Source organism: Dipodomys spectabilis, unplaced genomic scaffold, assembly GCF_019054845.1.
Source record: "Dipodomys spectabilis isolate Male_0828 unplaced genomic scaffold, ASM1905484v1 ptg000004l, whole genome shotgun sequence".
Classification (NCBI taxonomy): Eukaryota; Metazoa; Chordata; class Mammalia; order Rodentia; family Heteromyidae; genus Dipodomys; species Dipodomys spectabilis.
In genome coordinates this window covers 1,138,790-1,156,494 of record NW_024870681.1, presented here as the reverse complement: position 1 = coordinate 1,156,494, position 17,705 = coordinate 1,138,790, and the positions used below count along the sequence as shown (strand labels likewise).

Genomic DNA, 17,705 nt, shown 5'->3' with positions numbered 1-17,705 from the left:
CAAGCAGATGAAAATGTGACAGAAAAACAATTTTGTGAATCTATTTTTATAGATGAGAATGATTTTCTATAAGAATCTGAAGGCAATCACCCTCCAGATTATCCGTACCATACCATTTACTTATCTGTTCTGCCATTGGACTCTAAGCTTTATTATGGCAGGACACATAGTAAATGCCCAATAATTGTGTGAGTGGATGACTGACTTAGTGAATGTATAATAAGGAAAGCATGGTATAGAATAGGACACTATGTAAGAATGAAGATGGAAATTGGAGAGAATGCTGTGTAGATAGAGGAAAAGAACAAGAGCTGCAGAGGAGAAGCAATGGTAGGGGAAGAGCAGAATGAGAGACAGGCAGAAGGGACTGGGAGGTCTGGCTGCTTAGCAGGTGCATTGGAAGAACTTAGCACTTCCTTTAAAGTACTAATTAATCTTTCAGCAGTTCAGGCACAGGCTCTTCTACACTGTTAAACTGCCTGCCTGCTTTTATTTTCAAATATCAAGGCTTATTTTTGAAAGTGTATTTTTGTAGAGAATTCTGAAGGCCTTATATGGGCATAAAAATAATGACTTAAGTTTAGTCATTTCCTCTGGATTATTAGAGGTACCTGACTTACTAGTTCTTACTGAAGAATCCATTTGCATTTCAAAATCTATCAGATTGTCTTAGTCTTCCTTCTTTGAAAGATGAAGATATTCCTCAAATAGTGTTGGACAAAAAAAAATTGTACATGAAACTAACAGGTGTTATGGTTGTGATTTTTCTGAGTCATGCAACTTTTATTTCAATCAAAGCCAGTTTGGCTTTTTTTATTTTTTTGTCGGTCGTGAGGCTTGAACTCTGGGCCTGGGCACTGTCCCTCAGCTCTTCAGCTCAAGACTATTGCTCTACCACTTAAGCCACAGTGCCACTTGTGGTTTTCTGGTGGTTGATTGGAGATAAGAGTCTCACGGACTTTCCTGCCAAGGCTGGCTTTGAATCATGATCCTTAGACCCCCAGCTTCTTGAGTAGCTAGGATTACAGGTATGAATAGAAGAAGAACAATTACAATCACAGTTTTTTACTACTTTACAACCTGGGTTCATGCATCTCTGGCTGAATACAAGGGCAAATATTATGCTTAGGACTTCAGCAAGGCCCTCCAAAGCTTTTGACTCTGGTTAACTAGTAACAATAGGCCAAGATATATTTCTAGGCAAATTTCTCTACAGTTTAGCCCAAGGCATTAGAATTTCCTGAGATGCTTGTTATAAACGCATCTTCTAGGCTTTTACCCTAGTCCTGGGACCAGTATTCCTCCAGATGATTTTCATGATCTTAAGGTGTGTGACCAGCTTTACCTTTTAGAGTAAGTAGGGCAGCTTCTTAGGCTATTCTTATTACTTTTTAAAATTATAAAATGTCAAGTTATAATTGTACATATTTATAGGGTATGATGTAATGTTATGATTTATAATTAAATGAAGCTAGTATATCCATTATTTCAAATAGTTATCATTTTATGGTAGAAATATTAGAAATGTATACTTGTTAGCAATTTTGAAATATGCAATTATTAGCTATATTTTTATGTAATAGGGTTTTTTTCGGGGGGGAGAGCAGTATGAAGACCTTGAGCTTGCTTGGCTTGCTTACTCGTGGCTGGCACTCTACACCTTGAGCCATACCTCTAGTCTGACGCTTTTGCTGGTTAATCGGAAATAGAGTCTCATGGACTGTTCTGCCCCGGCTGGCTTCAAACCACAATCCTCCAGATCTCAGTCTCTTGAGTAGCTAGTACTAAGCCTAAGTAGCTAGGCATGAGCTACCAGCACCCTGACAAACTTGACTTATCCTTTGACCATCATCTCCTCATTCTTCCAACCCCGAGCTTCTGTAACCACTATTCTACTCTGCTTCTATGAGTTTGGTTGTTTTATATTTCACATAAGGTGAGAATATGTGCTGGATGTAGTTGCTCATGCCTGTAATCCTAGCTACTAAGGAGGCTGAGTTCTGAGGAACATGGTTTGAAACATGTCAAGGCAAGAGTGTCCCTAAAATTCTTATCTCCAATTAACCACCAAAAAGAGACAGAAATGGAGCTGTGACTCGGTCCTGTGTTCAAACCCCAGAACTGGCACCAAACAAAAAAAGAAAAAGAAATATTTGATAGAGACAACCAAGAGTTGTTAGCCCAGGATCCTAGCTGATTGAGAAGCTGAGAACAGGGGGATCAGACCAGACCAGACCAGACCTGGTAGAGAAGTCCTCAAGACTCCATGGAAGGAAGCTGTCATCCCAGCATTTATGGGAATCCTAAAATAAGGTGCATTTCAGCTCAAGTGTATGCCTGAGTAGGAGTGACCTTATCCTAAAAATATCCAGAGAAAAATAAGTCTAGAGTTTTGGCTCAGTCATTTCATGCTAGCCTAGCAAGCTGGAGGCCTTGAGTTCAAACCCCAGAGGCTAAATCAATCAATCAATAAGATCATTGGGACCAGGTACAAAGTTTAATGAAACTCTAAACATTTATATTTTGCCAGAATCAAACCCAAGAGTCTTAATATGTTCTCTATCCCTATATCCTTCAGAGTATCCAGAATGAGGGAGAATGCTAAAAAGAATAGAGAACAAAGAGAACAAGTACATGCAGTGAAAGCCAAGGTGGTCAACATGCGGAAACAGGCTTTGGAGGAACAGTTCAAAGAATGGATTCTAGACCCCAAAGGAAATATTCCTATGACAGTGGTAAGGAAGCGGGACACTGGAGAGTAGTGGGGTGGATGATAAGAGGGTATTTGCTAAAATATGAAGTGCCTCCCTTGGAGGATCCAGCTCTGTTGGGGTAAGTCAGCTCATGTCCTGTGTGGCCCAAGAGAGTTGACTACTTCAATTTTCTCTTGAACACAACAAAAAATATTTAATTTTTAAATTTCAAAAACCCATTTCTGACCAAACTAATCATTACAAATAGAGACCGATTTCATTTATTTGTTTGGGGTGGTGTGTGTGTGTGTGTGTGTGTGTGTGTGTGTGTGTGTGTGTGTGTGTGTGTGTGTGTGTGTGTGTGTGTGTGTGTGTGTGTGTGTGTGTGTGTGTGTGTGTGTTTCTGAAAGATCTTATGCAAAAAGACTGGGGAATTAGTGAGGACATATATGTAAAATCAATTTATACCTTGAAGTATTCTCTACACTGAACAGAAACTCTTACTATGTCTGCCCTCCAGTTAGAAAGACTACCAATACTTTAATAGAAATACTGTAGATGCTTCTTATCTAAAATACTAAATATATAGTAATTGAAGAATGATACATGGCTTCTTTTTCTTTCCTCCCCCTTCTTTCCTTTCTCTTCCACTCTCTCTCCTTCCCCATCCCTCTCTTCCTCTCCTTTCCTGCCTTCCTTCCTCCTATTTCTTTCCTTTTTTGTCCATTCCTTCTTTCCTCTTTTGATTTGCAGATACAGAATGCTCTTAATGATTTTTTTCAGAAGGGCGAGTCTGACCTTGGTAAGTATGCCTATTACCACAGTATTTTTCTTTTTTGTGGTTCAGGCACTGAATTCATATGAGGAATCAATATTGAGGTCTATATTATGGAAAGCTCTTACAAGTGAAACTAGGTTCTTGTGTTCTTTTCATACAGAGAATGTAGAAAAGTAGAGAAGTGATCAGTCATTCTCAATGCTTTTAGTCCAGGGCCCCCATTGTATTATATATTCTATAATACCTTTTTATTATCCTGTGACACCCCTAGAAGATACTAGAATTTTAAAAGCAAGCTATAATGTCTTAACTGTGATATGAAGGAGAAACACAAAGGCATTGAAATTATATATACTATACATCAATATAGGAGGAGGTAATAAAATGTAATAGAAGAGGTGAATTTAATCAAAGTACATCAGATATATGTATGGAAATACTATAATATATGCTATTAAAAAGAAACTAAATATTTGGTTACGTCTCTACTATAAGATATGAGAAATTAGACATTTCTACATAATTATCATAAACATTTAGTTATAAGAAAAGCAAAACATGTCTAGTCAATCTTTTTATTGTATTTGCCATTTTGAAATAAGTGAATTAATATTTATGCATGTTGATATGTATTATGTATTATATATGTATGTATATGTATACCTACATAATCCCCAGGACTTGGAAAGCTACAAATAGACACTTACATGGGTGCATTGCATTAGAGTTTGAATGTTACCTCTTATAACACAATTATCTGTTTTTGTGAAAGCCTCCCGCTTAAGTTCCAGGGTGAATTTTTGTATTCACTTTTCCCTCAAATTGTCATAGTAGTTACATTTTGGAAAATTCAACAGCAAAATTTGGGGATGGGTAAGCAACTCAGTGATAGTATTATCTGCAAGGACCTGGGTTCAATCTCCAGTACAAAGAAAAGAAAACAAAAGAAAAGAAAAGAGAAAAGAACAGCAAAAGCATAATCTGTATTTATATATAAAATAGAGTTCTTTTTTTTTTTCTTGGTTGTTGGGCCTGAACTCTGGGCCTGGGTGCTGTCCCTCAGCTCTTTAGCTCAAGGCTAGCGCTCTACCACTTGAGCCACAGCACTACTTCTGGCTTTTTCTGCTTATGTGGTACTGAGGAATCAAACCTAGTGCCTCATGCATGCAAGGCAAGCACTCTACCACTAAGTCACCTTCCCAGCCTCTAGAGTTAAGTTCTTTTTTGGGGGGGGAGGGGGTCCGGTTGTGGGGCCTGAACTTCTGGGCCTGGGTGCTGTCCCTCAGCTCTTCAGCTCAAGGCTAGCGCTCTACCACTTGAGCTACAGTGCCACTTCCAGCTTTTTTTCTTTTTGCTTATATGGTGCTGAGGAATCGAACCCAGGGCCTCAGGCATTCAAGGCAAGCACTCTCCCACCTTCCCAGCCCTCTAGAGTTAAGTTCTAAATGCAGAATTATTCTTTTCTTTTCTCTGTGTGTATGCTGGATCTAGGACTTAAACTCAGGGCCTGAGTGCTGTCCCTGAGGTTTTGTATTCAAAACAAGTACTCTATCACTTGAGCTCCAGTTCCACTTATGGTTTTTGGATGGTTAGTTAACCTTCAAAAGAGTCTCTCAGACTTGCCTGCCAGGCTGGATTTGAACTGTGATCCTCAGATCTCAGCCTTCTGAGTAGCTAGTATTACAAATGTGAGCCAGCATAAGTAGAAAATTATTATAATCAGATTTTTTACCTACTCAAGTGTCTGACAGAAGAGAATAATCTTCATTGTGCAAAAATTGCAGGAGTGTTGCTGCCATGCCTACTCATCACTGTAGTAACAAAAACCCTCCTACAGATTTCCATCATGCTCACTGGGGTAGGGGTGGAAAAGAGGTCAGTAACATCCATATGGAGAACCGTAGATTGTGATGCACTTTTTTCAGAAAGATTTCCCTAGATAAGATTTGTGTTGGGGGGGGTGTGTGTGTGGGGGGGGAAGGAAATATGATTCTATCCACAAAGATCTAGAGTTTGGATCTTGAGATTTCCATAATTTATAGCCAATTTTTTCAATTGATTTCTTGACCGTATGTGTTACATTGATAACAAAAGATTGTGAGAATATTTGAAGTCTGATTCTTTAAAGTAAAACATGCAAGCTGGGCACAAATGACACATAACTGGAGCCCTAACTACTCAGGAGTTTGAGATCTGGGGACCAAGCTTCAAAGCCAATTCTGACAGACAAATCTGTGAATCTCTTATTTTCAATTACCTAGCAAAAAAACCAGAAGTAGAGGTGTGGCTGAAGTGGTAGAGCACCAGCTTTGACTGAAAAAGCCAAGCTGAAAATGTGACTTAGTGGTAGAGTGCTTGCCTAGCATGCATGAAACCCTGGATTTGAATCCTCAGCACCACATTATCAGAAAAAGCCAGAAGTGGCACTCTGGCTCAAGTGGTAGAGTGCTAGCCTTGAGCTGAAGGGCTCAGAGACAGCGCCCAGGCCCAGAGTTCAAGCCCCATGACCTACACTCAAAAAGAAAAAGAGGAGGAGGGGGGGGGGGAGTGAGGGGGGAAGGAGGAAGAGAAAAAGGAGGAGGAGGAGGAGGAGGAGGAGGAGGTGGAGGCAGAGGCGGCAGTAGCAGCTCAGGGACAGTGCCTAGGCACTAAGTTCAAGCAAAAACAAAACAAAAACTGTCCAGGCATCTTAATCTCTACTTTTATTTCAGAAAATAACTTCACTTCTTCATTTATTTTTGATTTGGGACACTCTGTTGGGTTTCTGATGAAAATTAGAGAAATTCCAGACCATTCCAAATGGTCTGGTATTGTTTCTTCTTTCTCTTCTTATACTATAGTAATTACATTCTGTACCACTCATTTGTGTTTGTCTTTTGCTAAGATCAGTAAAAATTACATGATTGTCATATTAAATGGAATCTTAAAGATCTCTATTTGAACTTGGATGTCACCATTATTAATCACTTTTATTCATAAAAATCTTTTGCTTGGCTTTTGTGATACCATTTTCTCTCTCTTATTTTTATTTTTTTATTGTGAAAATACTGTATAGAGGGGTTACAATTACATGAGCAAGGTAATGAGTACATTTCTTATCAAGCATTGTTGCCTCCTCCTTTGATTCCCCCTTACTATCCCTTCCCATCTCCCCTACCTCTTATTTTTATTTTTTATCTTTGCTCATCTCTTAGCATTTTTATTTCTTAGTTTTTCTTTTGCTTACATCTTAAATATTGTTTTTCTGGGTTTTGGCTCTCATATCATTTGACACTGAATTCACACTTCCTAACTTTTCTTCTTCAAATCCATACTGTAGGTGGTCTTGTCATTCCCAAACTTCCCTCTGAGTTCCAGATTCTATTTGTAACGGGAAAAAAATGAGGGAAGAAAACAAGCTGCAGATCAAAATGATGATCATCTTTGTATCTGGAGAAACTAAAGATCTGGGGGGGTCTGTAGACAAACACCTGGAAATGCATAGAAAGATTCATTTTTAAAATAAAAGACATAAGCTGGGTGCTGGTGACTCACAGCTGTCATCCTTGCTAGTTAGGAGGCTGAGATCTGGGGATAACAGCTTGCAAGCAGCCCCGGGAAGGAAAGTCTGTGAGACTTATCTCCAATTAAGCACCAATAAAACCAGAAGTGGATTTTTGGCTCAGGCAGTAGAACACTAATCTTGAGCAAATGAAGCTCAAAGATAGCACCCAGACCCTAAGTTCAAGCTCCAGCCGGAGCACAAAAGAAGATATTGACATATGATTAGTTAATTTTTTGGCAGTCCAGCTCATTTGGCTGGCTCTACCACTTGAGCTATGTCTTTTTGCTACTTATTTGGAGATGGAATCTCAAGGAGTTTTTTTCCCCCCCAGGTTGGTTTTCAATTGTGATCCTTAGTAGAAGGTTCCTTTTAAATAGGATTATAAGTGCCTGGCTTATATTACTAATTTTTAAAATTACTGAAGACCAAAGAAAGTTTTTAAAATGTATGTTTGAGAGGGGTTTTGATTTAGGATCTGCTTGCATAAATACTACAATAAAACCTATGCAGATGTTTATCTTAATATTTCATACTATTGTGTTTGTTTCTTCTTTATCCCAACCTAGATATTAAAATTTTAGGTTCATTTTTTAGTATTTTGAATTTCTTGGTTAAATAAAAGCTAGAAAAAATCCTTTCCAGTTATTGGAATATTACCCAACTATATTTCACTTACTATAAGATGATAGACATTAGTTAAGGAGTAATTTTGTGTTTAAGTACTATACTACAAATACGAAATATGAATGCATTACAACCAAACTAACTAGCAAATAACTTTTGTTCCAAAATTAGAATCACAATGCAAAGAACTGACTATTAGCAACTCAATGGAACAAGGATTGAACAAGTTGGAATTTATAGAAGTAAGAAATTACATTATTTAATATTATAATCAAATTATTTTGCTAATTTCATCTCTCTTCTGGTGGATGTCCCACATATATCAACTTAGAATTAAAGTAAATGAAAGCATAAAATGTATTTTATCAGTTCTAAGATACACACTTAAAATTTAACCCTTCTGCAATTAGGTTTCATGTTATAACCAAAGGCATAAGTTTTTTCTTAGTAACACTCATAATATGAAAATGTGAAAATCTTCCACTGACACCTTCTGGTAAGATGAAGAAAAAGCAACATTTTATAGTCAATGAAATCTGTTTGTACAAATAATAGTGAGATGTAAAATTACTAAGTATTTCCTATGGGTGAGGCACTGTTCTAAGCTATCCCTATATGAACTTTAGCAGTCCTCTCAGCAATCTTTATCCTTTACTTTTCTTTCTTAAACTTCCTCTGTGTGTGTGTGTGTGTGTGTGTGTGTGTGTGTGTGTGTGTGTGTGTGTGTGTGTGTGTGTGGTAATGGGGTTTGAATTGCATGAGTCCTCTACCTCCAGCCCTTTTTACTTTTAAGTTATTTTTCAGTTAGAGACTCACATTTTCCCCCCCGAAACTACCCTTGAACAGAAATCTCCCAATCTCTGATTCCTAAGAAACTGGAATTATTGGTGTGAGCTATTACACTTGGCTAATGCTTTTCTTTAAACTTTGGGGCGTTCTGCTTGCTATGCAAGCTCTGCCACTTGAGCTATGTCTCCAGCCCTTTTTACTTTAGGTCTCCACAATTCTGCTCAGGGAAGACCTAGGTAGGGAGTCCTTCTACCTATAGCCTTCCTGAATAGCTGGGATGATAGGAACATACCACCAGCGTTTTGGTTTAACTGAGTTCTTGACCAGGCTAGCCTTGAACTATAATCCCAATCTCAGCCTTACAAGTAGTACAATCTTCCTCTGAGGTTCAGAAAGGCTGAACATCCTGCTCAGGGTCTCATAATTAGGAGAACTAGAGAATTTATATCAGGTAGTTTTGTTCTAAACTTTACATAATATTACATCTCAGACAGCATGAATCTACTATAATGGAATATGTAAGTGAAAGCAGCAATTTATTATTTATTTTTTTATTTTGCCAATCCTAGGGCTTGAACTCAGGGCCTGGGCTCTGTCTCTGAGCCTCTCTGTGCTCAAGGCTAGGGCTCTAGCACTTGAGTCATGGTGCTACTTCCAGCTTTTTCTATTTATGTGGTACTGAGGAAATGAATCCAGGGCTTCATGCATGCTAGGCAAGCACTCTGCCACTAAGTCACATTCCCAGACCCAAAGCAGCAACTTAATGATACCAGAATTCTAATTCTTCTGTTTCCTGGCTTTGTATTTTTTATGTTTCTTCCTATTTCCTCAGGTTTTTCTCTAATGAGTCATGGAGTCAAGACAACCTTCTCTTTCTCCTCTCACATTTTTGCTCTGCTGAAGGTGAAGACTGTGTGCTATATACACGACTTTCCAAGTTCTATGTGAAGAATTTCTGGAACCCTTTATTGGAATGATTTTGGTATAGATAAGAATTTGGCAAAGTCTACCTCAGTTATGTTCTAACATGTTTTCTTAGATTCTGCCTTTATCTGTTTCACATCCATTAGTCACAGGGTCAAACTTGTTTATTCCTTCCCTGTGTCCTAGAACCATTTCATGATCCACCTCCTTGCTGATTCTCACACAGCTAGCCAAAGTTTCTTCTGACTTATATAAACCCAGGGCCTCGGACTAAACATCCAGGAATAGCTGCTGGGCCTCTAAAGTCTGCCAGAATGATTCAAGCTAGCCATTCCTAAGTTCCATTTACCCTACTTTGCTTTGACTTTCCCTTCATTCCTTCCTCCTAACCCAAACCTGATGCTTTCTTCCCCTTTGGCTCTGAATGACACGGTATGCTCCTTTCTCTTAGAAACGATGAGTAATTCTATCTTTGATAGAATTAGCCTCTCCATGTCATCATTCAGTCACCTCCATCAATTAAAATCCCACAAATAAAACAAGATAAACTACACAAAGAAAAACATGCAGAGGAACAAATATGGCAGTTCAGCAAAAGTCAAGGCTTTGTCACTTTAATATGGTTGTAGACATAACTTACATTTCTTTGTCAAACACTGATTCTTGGTCATCTTGGGGCTATATGTCTTATACTAATTTTCGACAGAGGTCAATGTAGAAATTTTTCCTTTTTTTTTTTTTCTTTTCTTTTGGTGGTACCAGGTTTTGAACTCAGAGACTCTGTCTTGCCAAGCAGGCAATTTTACTGCTGAGCTATGCTTCCATCTGTGAATTTTTCTCATTACTTCTTAATTTTTTTTTGTCAGTCATGGGGCTTGAACTCCGGGACTGGGTGCTGTCCCTCAGCTCTTCAGCTCAAAGCTAGTGCCCTACCACTTGAGCCACAGTGTCACTTCTGGTTTCCTGGTGGTTTATTGGAGATAAGAGTCTCACAGGCTTTCCTGCCCAGGCTGGCTATGAACCATGATCCTCAGATCTCAGTAGCTAGGATTACAGGAATGAGCAACTGGCGCCCGGCTTTTTGCTCATTACTTTTGAGATAAGGTTGCCTTTCCTGCCTTTGCCTATGTCTGGGTTTGAGCTACCTATGTTAGGCTTCCTGGTAACTAGGATAACAGATACATGCTAGGGGGTCCAGCTCTTTGTTGAAAAGAAGTCTCATTTTTTTTTTTCCTGCCTAGGCTGGCCTTAAACCTCAGTCCCAACATTCTTTGCCTCCCAGGTAGCTAGAATGAGCCACTAACACCCAGCTCTTTGTTTACTTATAAAAGAAATACATGAATTTTACAATAGTGGATTATATCTCAATAAGAAAATAATATAGGCTCTCTACAGAAAATTAAAGATACAAAATATAAAGAAGAAAAAATTTTAGTCCATAATTCTACCACCAATTTATAATATTGTTATACTTTTCTTCATGTAATGAGGATAGCTCACATTTTAAACCACTTTTTCATGTTCCATAAACTGTATTGAGAATGTTGCATGTGTTTTCTTGTTTACTCCTCACTACAATTCAGTTATTATTATCCTCATCTTGCAAATGAGACCTAGGAAGATGGAAGAATTTCCTCAAGGTTATGAAACTATAAAGTTACAGATCTGCCTTGGAACCCAGATTAGCCTAGTGGCTGTTTTCCTTTCATTCTGTGGCATAAATAGCTTTGAGTTCTAATGTTATAGTGAACGTGTGTTTCTACTAAATTGTCTTGTAGCTTAAAGCAACTACAAGAAACTTTGTTTTCTTTGAATTGTCTTCTAGATTGACTTGATTTTATTTTCTTCTTATTTTTTGCAGGTACTAGGCCTTGAACTAGGGGCCTTGCACATGCTAGACTGGTCCTCTACCATTTGAGCCCATCTCCAGAGCTAAAATGCAGGTCTGAGCCACCAGTGCTGGACTTTATCATTTGCTCTTTATTTTCCTTCCTGCATATGTTATGGACAGTGGTCATAATCCTATGTTATTTCTTTTCTTATTCTTTGTGTTTGGATAGTTCTGCCCTAATTTCTATTTATTCAAATGTAGTTTGGATGTTCTCTTGACTTCGTTCCTAAGCCATCTGAGACCATCCTGTTTTCACTTTGAACATGCAGTTTAAAGGCTTTACATTTCCTTTTCTAATCATTCTTCTGACTCCTGATGCTAGAATAAGAGCAGAGGAATTGGAAAGTGTCCCTGGAACAAATAGTCTGAAGTTTGTACTTTCTTCTATTCCATACACTTACTTTGTCATTTATGCAATAAGTATTTGATTAGCTGTTGTTTTATGATGAAGATTAAGTTTCCCTCTGTGTTTGTCCATTTTTAAGCCAAAAATTGATTTCTAATATTTTCAAATGCCTTGTTTTATCTCTAAGATAATAATGATTATATAACAGGCTATATGAAAAATTCCTAATATTAAGCCATCCCTATTTTTCTAGAATAATCCTGACTCATGGCAAGAAATTCTAAATAGAGAAATTCTAAAATCAATCTTTTTTATTTTCAATAGTAAGTCTGAACTTAGACAGTCAAGTATCACTTGGGCCATATCCACAGCAACTTTTTTTTGGTGGTAGTAGGGCTTGAACTTGGGGTTTGGGCAATGTCATTGAGCTCTTTTGCTCAGGGCTGGCATTCTACCACTTTGAGCCATAGTTCCACTTCTGGTTTTCTAGTGGTTAGTTGAAGAAAAAAGTCTCACAGACTTTCCTGCCTAGGCTGGTTTTGAACCTTGATCCTCAGAGCTCAGCCTCCTAAATAGCTAGGATTAAAGGCATGAGCTACCAGCACCCAGATGTTTTTGCTATTGTTTTTTGTTGGTCGTGGGGCTTGGACTCTGGGCCTGGGCACTGTCCCTCAGCTCTTTAAATCAAGGCTAATGCTCTACCACTTGAGCCATAGCACCCTTCTGGCTTTTTCTGTTTATGTGGTGCTGAGGAATTGAACCTAGAGCCTCATGCATGCAAGGCAAGCACTCCACCACTGAGCCACCTTCCCAGCCTGTTTTTGCTATTTTTTTGAAGTGTCTACCTTTTGCCTAAGCTGACCTCAAGACACAATTCTTATCTCTGCCTCCCAAGTAGCTAGAGATTATAGGTGTGAGCCATTGTGTCTGTTTTAAAATCAGTCTTTAATTCCTTGTTTTCACTTTTGCTCTTCTATGGTTTAGCTACTTTATTTAGCTTATCTACTACTCCTGTCATATTATTATTATTATTACAATCATTATTATTATTATTATTATTCGCAGTATTCAGGTTTGAACTCAAGGCCTTGAACTTGCTAGCAAAGCATTCTACCTCTTGAGCCACTCCCACACCCCTTTTTGCTTATAGTTATATTTCAAATAGTGTTTCTTGCTTTTTGTCCAGGGATGACCTCAAAGCATAATTGTCCTACCTGAGCCTCCTATAACTAGGATGACAGGTGTGAACCACTATACTCAGCCTACTGGTTAAGAGAAGATCTCAATGACTAGCTTGGTATCAAGGTCTTCCTGATCTCTGCTTCTCAAATAGCTAGGATTACTGGTGTGTGCAAAATATTATTTTTAATTGATGAATCATATTTGCATTATTTATGGAGTCCAATGTGATATTTTGATATGTATAAATGTAGAAATATTAAATCAAGCCAATTAGCAGATCTGTCACCTCACTTATTTTTTGTGGCGAGACATTTGCAATATATTTTTAGCAAGTTTGAAATATATAATGCATTATTAACTATAGTCACTCTAATGTGCAATAGATCTCAAAACTTATTTTCCCTGTCCTCTGAGACTTTGTTGCCTTTGTCCAACATCTCCTAATGCTATTCCTATTCATAACTCCACCCCAGCCCTTGGTAACCACCATTTTACTCTCTATTTCCATGAGTTCTACTTTTTTAAGGTTCCACAGATGAGCAAGATTGTGTGGTATTTGTCTTTCTGTGCCTGGCTCATTTTACTTAGCCTAACACCTCTCAAGATCATCTGTGCTGTTGCAAATGACAGAATTTCCTTCCTAAGATTAATTAGCAGTATTCCACTGTGTATATACATCCCATTTCATTTCTCTGTCCATAAATAGATGGATACCTAAGTTGATTCCACATCACTATTATGACTAGTGCTGTTACAATAAATGTGCAAGCACAAATTTCTCTTTGGTTATTTTCCTTTGCACAGAAAAACCATAAGACTCTTATTTCCTATTACCATACATGCAAAAAAGCCAAAAGTGCCAAAGTGGGGCTGTAGCTCAAGTGGTAGAGTGCTATCCTTGAGCAAAAGAGCTCAGGGACAATGCCTAGACGCAAGTTCAAACCCCAGTACCAGTCCACACACACACACAAAAAATAAAATCTGGTGTATTATAATTATTATTATTTTGTTTTGTTGGTCATGGAGCTTGAACTCAGGGCCTGGGGCACTGTCTGTGAGCTCTTTTGCTCAAGGTTAGTGCTCTACCACTTTGAGCCACAGCACCACTTCTGGTTTTTGAGTGGTTTATTGGAGATAAGAGTCTCATAAGGCTGGGAATGTTGCTTAGTGGTAGAGTGCTTGCCTAGCATGCATGAAACCCTAGGCTGGATTCCTCAGTATCACATAAACAGAAAAATCTAGAAGTACCTCTGTAGCTCAAGTGGTAGTACACTAGCCTGGAGCACAAAGAGGTTCAGGGACAGTGCCTAGGCCCTGAGTTCAAGCCCCACAACCGACAAAAAAAAGAGTCATAGACTTTCCTGCCTGGGCTGGCTTTAACCCATGATACTCAGATCTCAGCCTTCTGAGTAGCTAGGATTACAGGCATGAGCCACCAATGTCTGGCTCTAATTGTTAATCTTAAAATGTTTTTTGTTCTTTCGGGCTGGGAAGGTGGCTCAGTGGTAGAGTGCTTGCCTTGCATGCTTGAGGCGTTGGGTTCGATTCCTCAGCACCACATAAGCAAAAAGAAAAAAGCCGGAAGTGGCACTATGGCTCAAGTGGTAGAGTGCTAGCCTTGAGCTGAAAAGCTGAGGGACAGCGCCCAGACCCAGAGTTCAGGCCCCACGACCAGACCCCCCCCCCAAAAAAAAATGTTTTTGTTCTTTCATCTTAAGTTGTGTGTTACGTATGTACTATTCATAGGTGTCTGAAGTAGATTAGGCTTCTACTTGCTTCAGCATAAATATGTAGTGTGGTCCTATGAGGAGACATCTCCAGATAATGGAAGTTCATGGCTAGGGATGTAGCTCATGGCAGATCACTTGCCTAGAACTTGACCTGGGTTCAGTTCTTAGTACCAGAAAAAAAAAAAAAAAAAAAGATAATGTTACTTCATCTTTCATGTGATAGAATTGTACTGACTCTCATCCTCCAGAGCAAGCCTAAGGCTGACCTTGCAACCATAGGACTTGGAATGAATGCAAATTGAACTTTGTTGGACTCCAAGTTGGCTGGATATGACATTTTTTTAAAAGGCATGTGACAAGCATTGGGTGTACAGGGGTGAGGTGACAAACAAGCATATAACTACATGTGTTTGTAGAGAAGGTTGTCCAAAGAATATCAATAGAGTAAGTGAGCCATGATGTGTCAAATACCATAGCATTGAATCTCAAGCACCTGAACAGATGTAGACAAGGGAGACAGACCTTCCAGAAAGCCAGAGGAATAGCATGTTAAAATGCATGTAATTGTGAAAGACTAAAAGAATATGTCTGCATGACAGGGGATACCAGAGTTTAAGCTCAAGGCCTCAGGTTTGCTTGGCTTGCTTGCTCAACTGGCACTATAACATTTGAGCCATACCTCTATTTGCCTTCATTCTCTTCTTTGTGACCCATTTTATTCTTGCTCACTGGTGGGCCATTTTGAGGTGATCAGTTCCTTATGGGACTTTTTTTTATTAATTAATTTATTTTTGTATCAGTATTTGGGCTAGAACTTTCTCTACCACTTGACCACACCTCTACTTCTAGCTTTTTGATGATTAATTGGAGTCAAGGGTCTCTCAGATTTTTCTGCTTTAGCCTGGCTTTGAACCACAACCCTCAAATCTCAACTTCTGAGTAGCTAGCCTTCTAGATGTAAAACACCAGCACCTGGTTTATGATATTTATATCAGTCATTCAGTATAAGGCCTTCAAATTGACATGGCTCCAAGTTTTTAAGTTTTAAAGAAAAATGCTTTACAAATTGTACTTAAACATTAGTATCTTTAATATGTTCTACTAAATCCAGGCTGAATAGCGTTGTTTTTTTGTTGTTGTTGTATGTTTGTTTTTTGTTTTTGTCGGTTGTAGGGCCTGAACTCTGGGCCTGGGCGCTGTCCCTCAGCTCTTCAGCTCAAGGCTAGCTCTCTACCACTTGAGCCACAGCACCACTTCCAGCTTTTTCTGCTTTGTGGTACTGAGGAGTCGAACCCAGAGCCTCATGCATGCAAAGCAAGCACTCTACCACTAGCCACCTTCCCAGCCCCTTGAATAGTTTTTTGCTCCGTGTCTAGTTCCTCTGTGTCTTGTATTTTTTTAATTTGTTTGGTTGAGTTCATTTTTTTCCCTGTGCTTGAAGCTGTGGCAGGAAAGAACAGAAAAGAGGAGACTGTATAGCTTTGGGGTTGGTCAGAGGTAACAATATTATGAAAATATATGGAGACTTTGGGGAGAAGAGAGAGAATTCTGTATTAGAGACATGGTAAGGAAAGGGTGCACTATTCGCCAAACTGATATACCTCTTCCTAGGTGGTCTTCAACTGTAAGAAACATATACATCAAGGCATTGACTTACTAGTAACTCCTCATTCCTGTATTACTTTGCTAGGATTGACATAACAAAGTAACACCGATTGGGTGTCTTAAATAACAGAAATATATTTTCCATGGTTCTGTGGTTAGAAGTCTTAGGCAAGGTGTCAGCATACTGAGGATCTTTCCTCTTAGTTTGTAGATGTCTGTCTTCTCCCTGTGTCTCCACATAGTCTTCCTGTATATGTGTTCAAATTTCATCTTCATATAAGCACATTGACCATGTTGGATTAAGACTTACCCTTAGAGACCTCATTCTAATTTAATGGCCTCTTTAAAGACCCTATCTCCAAATATAGTCACATTGTAATGTTAGGCCTCTAATATATACCTTTTGGGGAAATACAATTTAGCCCCTAACACCACCAAAATTATACTTCACTAATAGATGCAAAATTATGGTTTAGTCTGCCAGTTTTATTGGTACTAGGTGTTAAAGGAGGTTTTGATTTGATTCATTTCTAAAGGATATAACTGCTTGGTTAAGTACATTATTATTGTTGTTGTATTGTTTATGTTAGTGTTAGGGATCAAATTCAGACATTCAGGATGAGTACTCTACAACCAAAATTCACCCAGGCTTCCCTCTCTGAAACTGGAAAATTAATTTTCTGCCCAAAGGTGATACGAAAACTCCATTCCTCAATGCTAAATAATAAACACAATCTGGTACTTCAATATTCTGTTTTCCTTGCTTGCCAACTCCTTATAACCTACTAACACTAACAAATACAGTTTGGAAGTTAATGTAATACACAAGATAGTTTCTAATCATAGTTTTCTTCCTATATCACCCACTTCCTCCTCTGCAGTGTATCTACAATTAAATAAGTATAAATCTCAATGGCTCAGAGCTGTGGAGACATAGCAGCAGCTACTAATCAATGTGACATTTACCACATTCTCAACATTAAATCAGAAAAGAAAAACCCAGAATTCACTTCACTGTGACTTAGCACATAGACATAACTTGACCAAGTACAATTTGGATGCTCAACAGCTCTCAGAACTATTAAGTTAAAAGATATTAGCATCAGTAGTTATATCTTTAAATTAATCTCATGTTACCTTGATTCATTCCTTGGGAGGGTATGAAAACACATGTGCTTTTTACTTTTCTTCTATTTTTTCTGAGACTGGTAAACTTCAGTAATGGTTTTATTTGGAATTTAATTTATAATTGTTGTTGGTAGGCTTTATGCCACAATAACTCACACCTAGAGAGCAATTACAACATATTCATTCAGAAAACCCATTAAGTTATAAATCCATAAAGAAGACCCTCAGAAAATGGTTTTAACCAAATTTGATTCATTTTCACACCAGAAAATTCCTATAGTTTTGGTATCGGTATGAATCATTTTCTCTTTAAGCATTGAGCCAAAGATTTCCAGAAAATGCTAATTAATCAATAATTCTCCTATGTGAGTAAATTAGAAAAAAAACCCACTACTCAAGCAAACCATCTTTAAGATCAAAAGGAATCTTGAGATACTAGACTAGGACCAGGAACTTCATATCATCATTCAA

General features: G+C 38.3%; 1 protein-coding gene across 1 annotated transcript in view; it reads left to right on the top strand.

Annotated features, from left to right (window-relative positions):
* Efcab5 (EF-hand calcium binding domain 5) overlaps positions 1-17,705 on the top strand; it is a 102,539-nt gene that overhangs the window by 27,095 nt on the left and 57,739 nt on the right. The window contains exons 5-7 of the mRNA XM_042694418.1: positions 2,579-2,735; positions 3,447-3,495; positions 7,811-7,881. Coding sequence (XP_042550352.1) covers positions 2,579-2,735; positions 3,447-3,495; positions 7,811-7,881 — 277 coding nt within the window. The remainder of the gene's footprint in view (positions 1-2,578; positions 2,736-3,446; positions 3,496-7,810; positions 7,882-17,705) is intronic.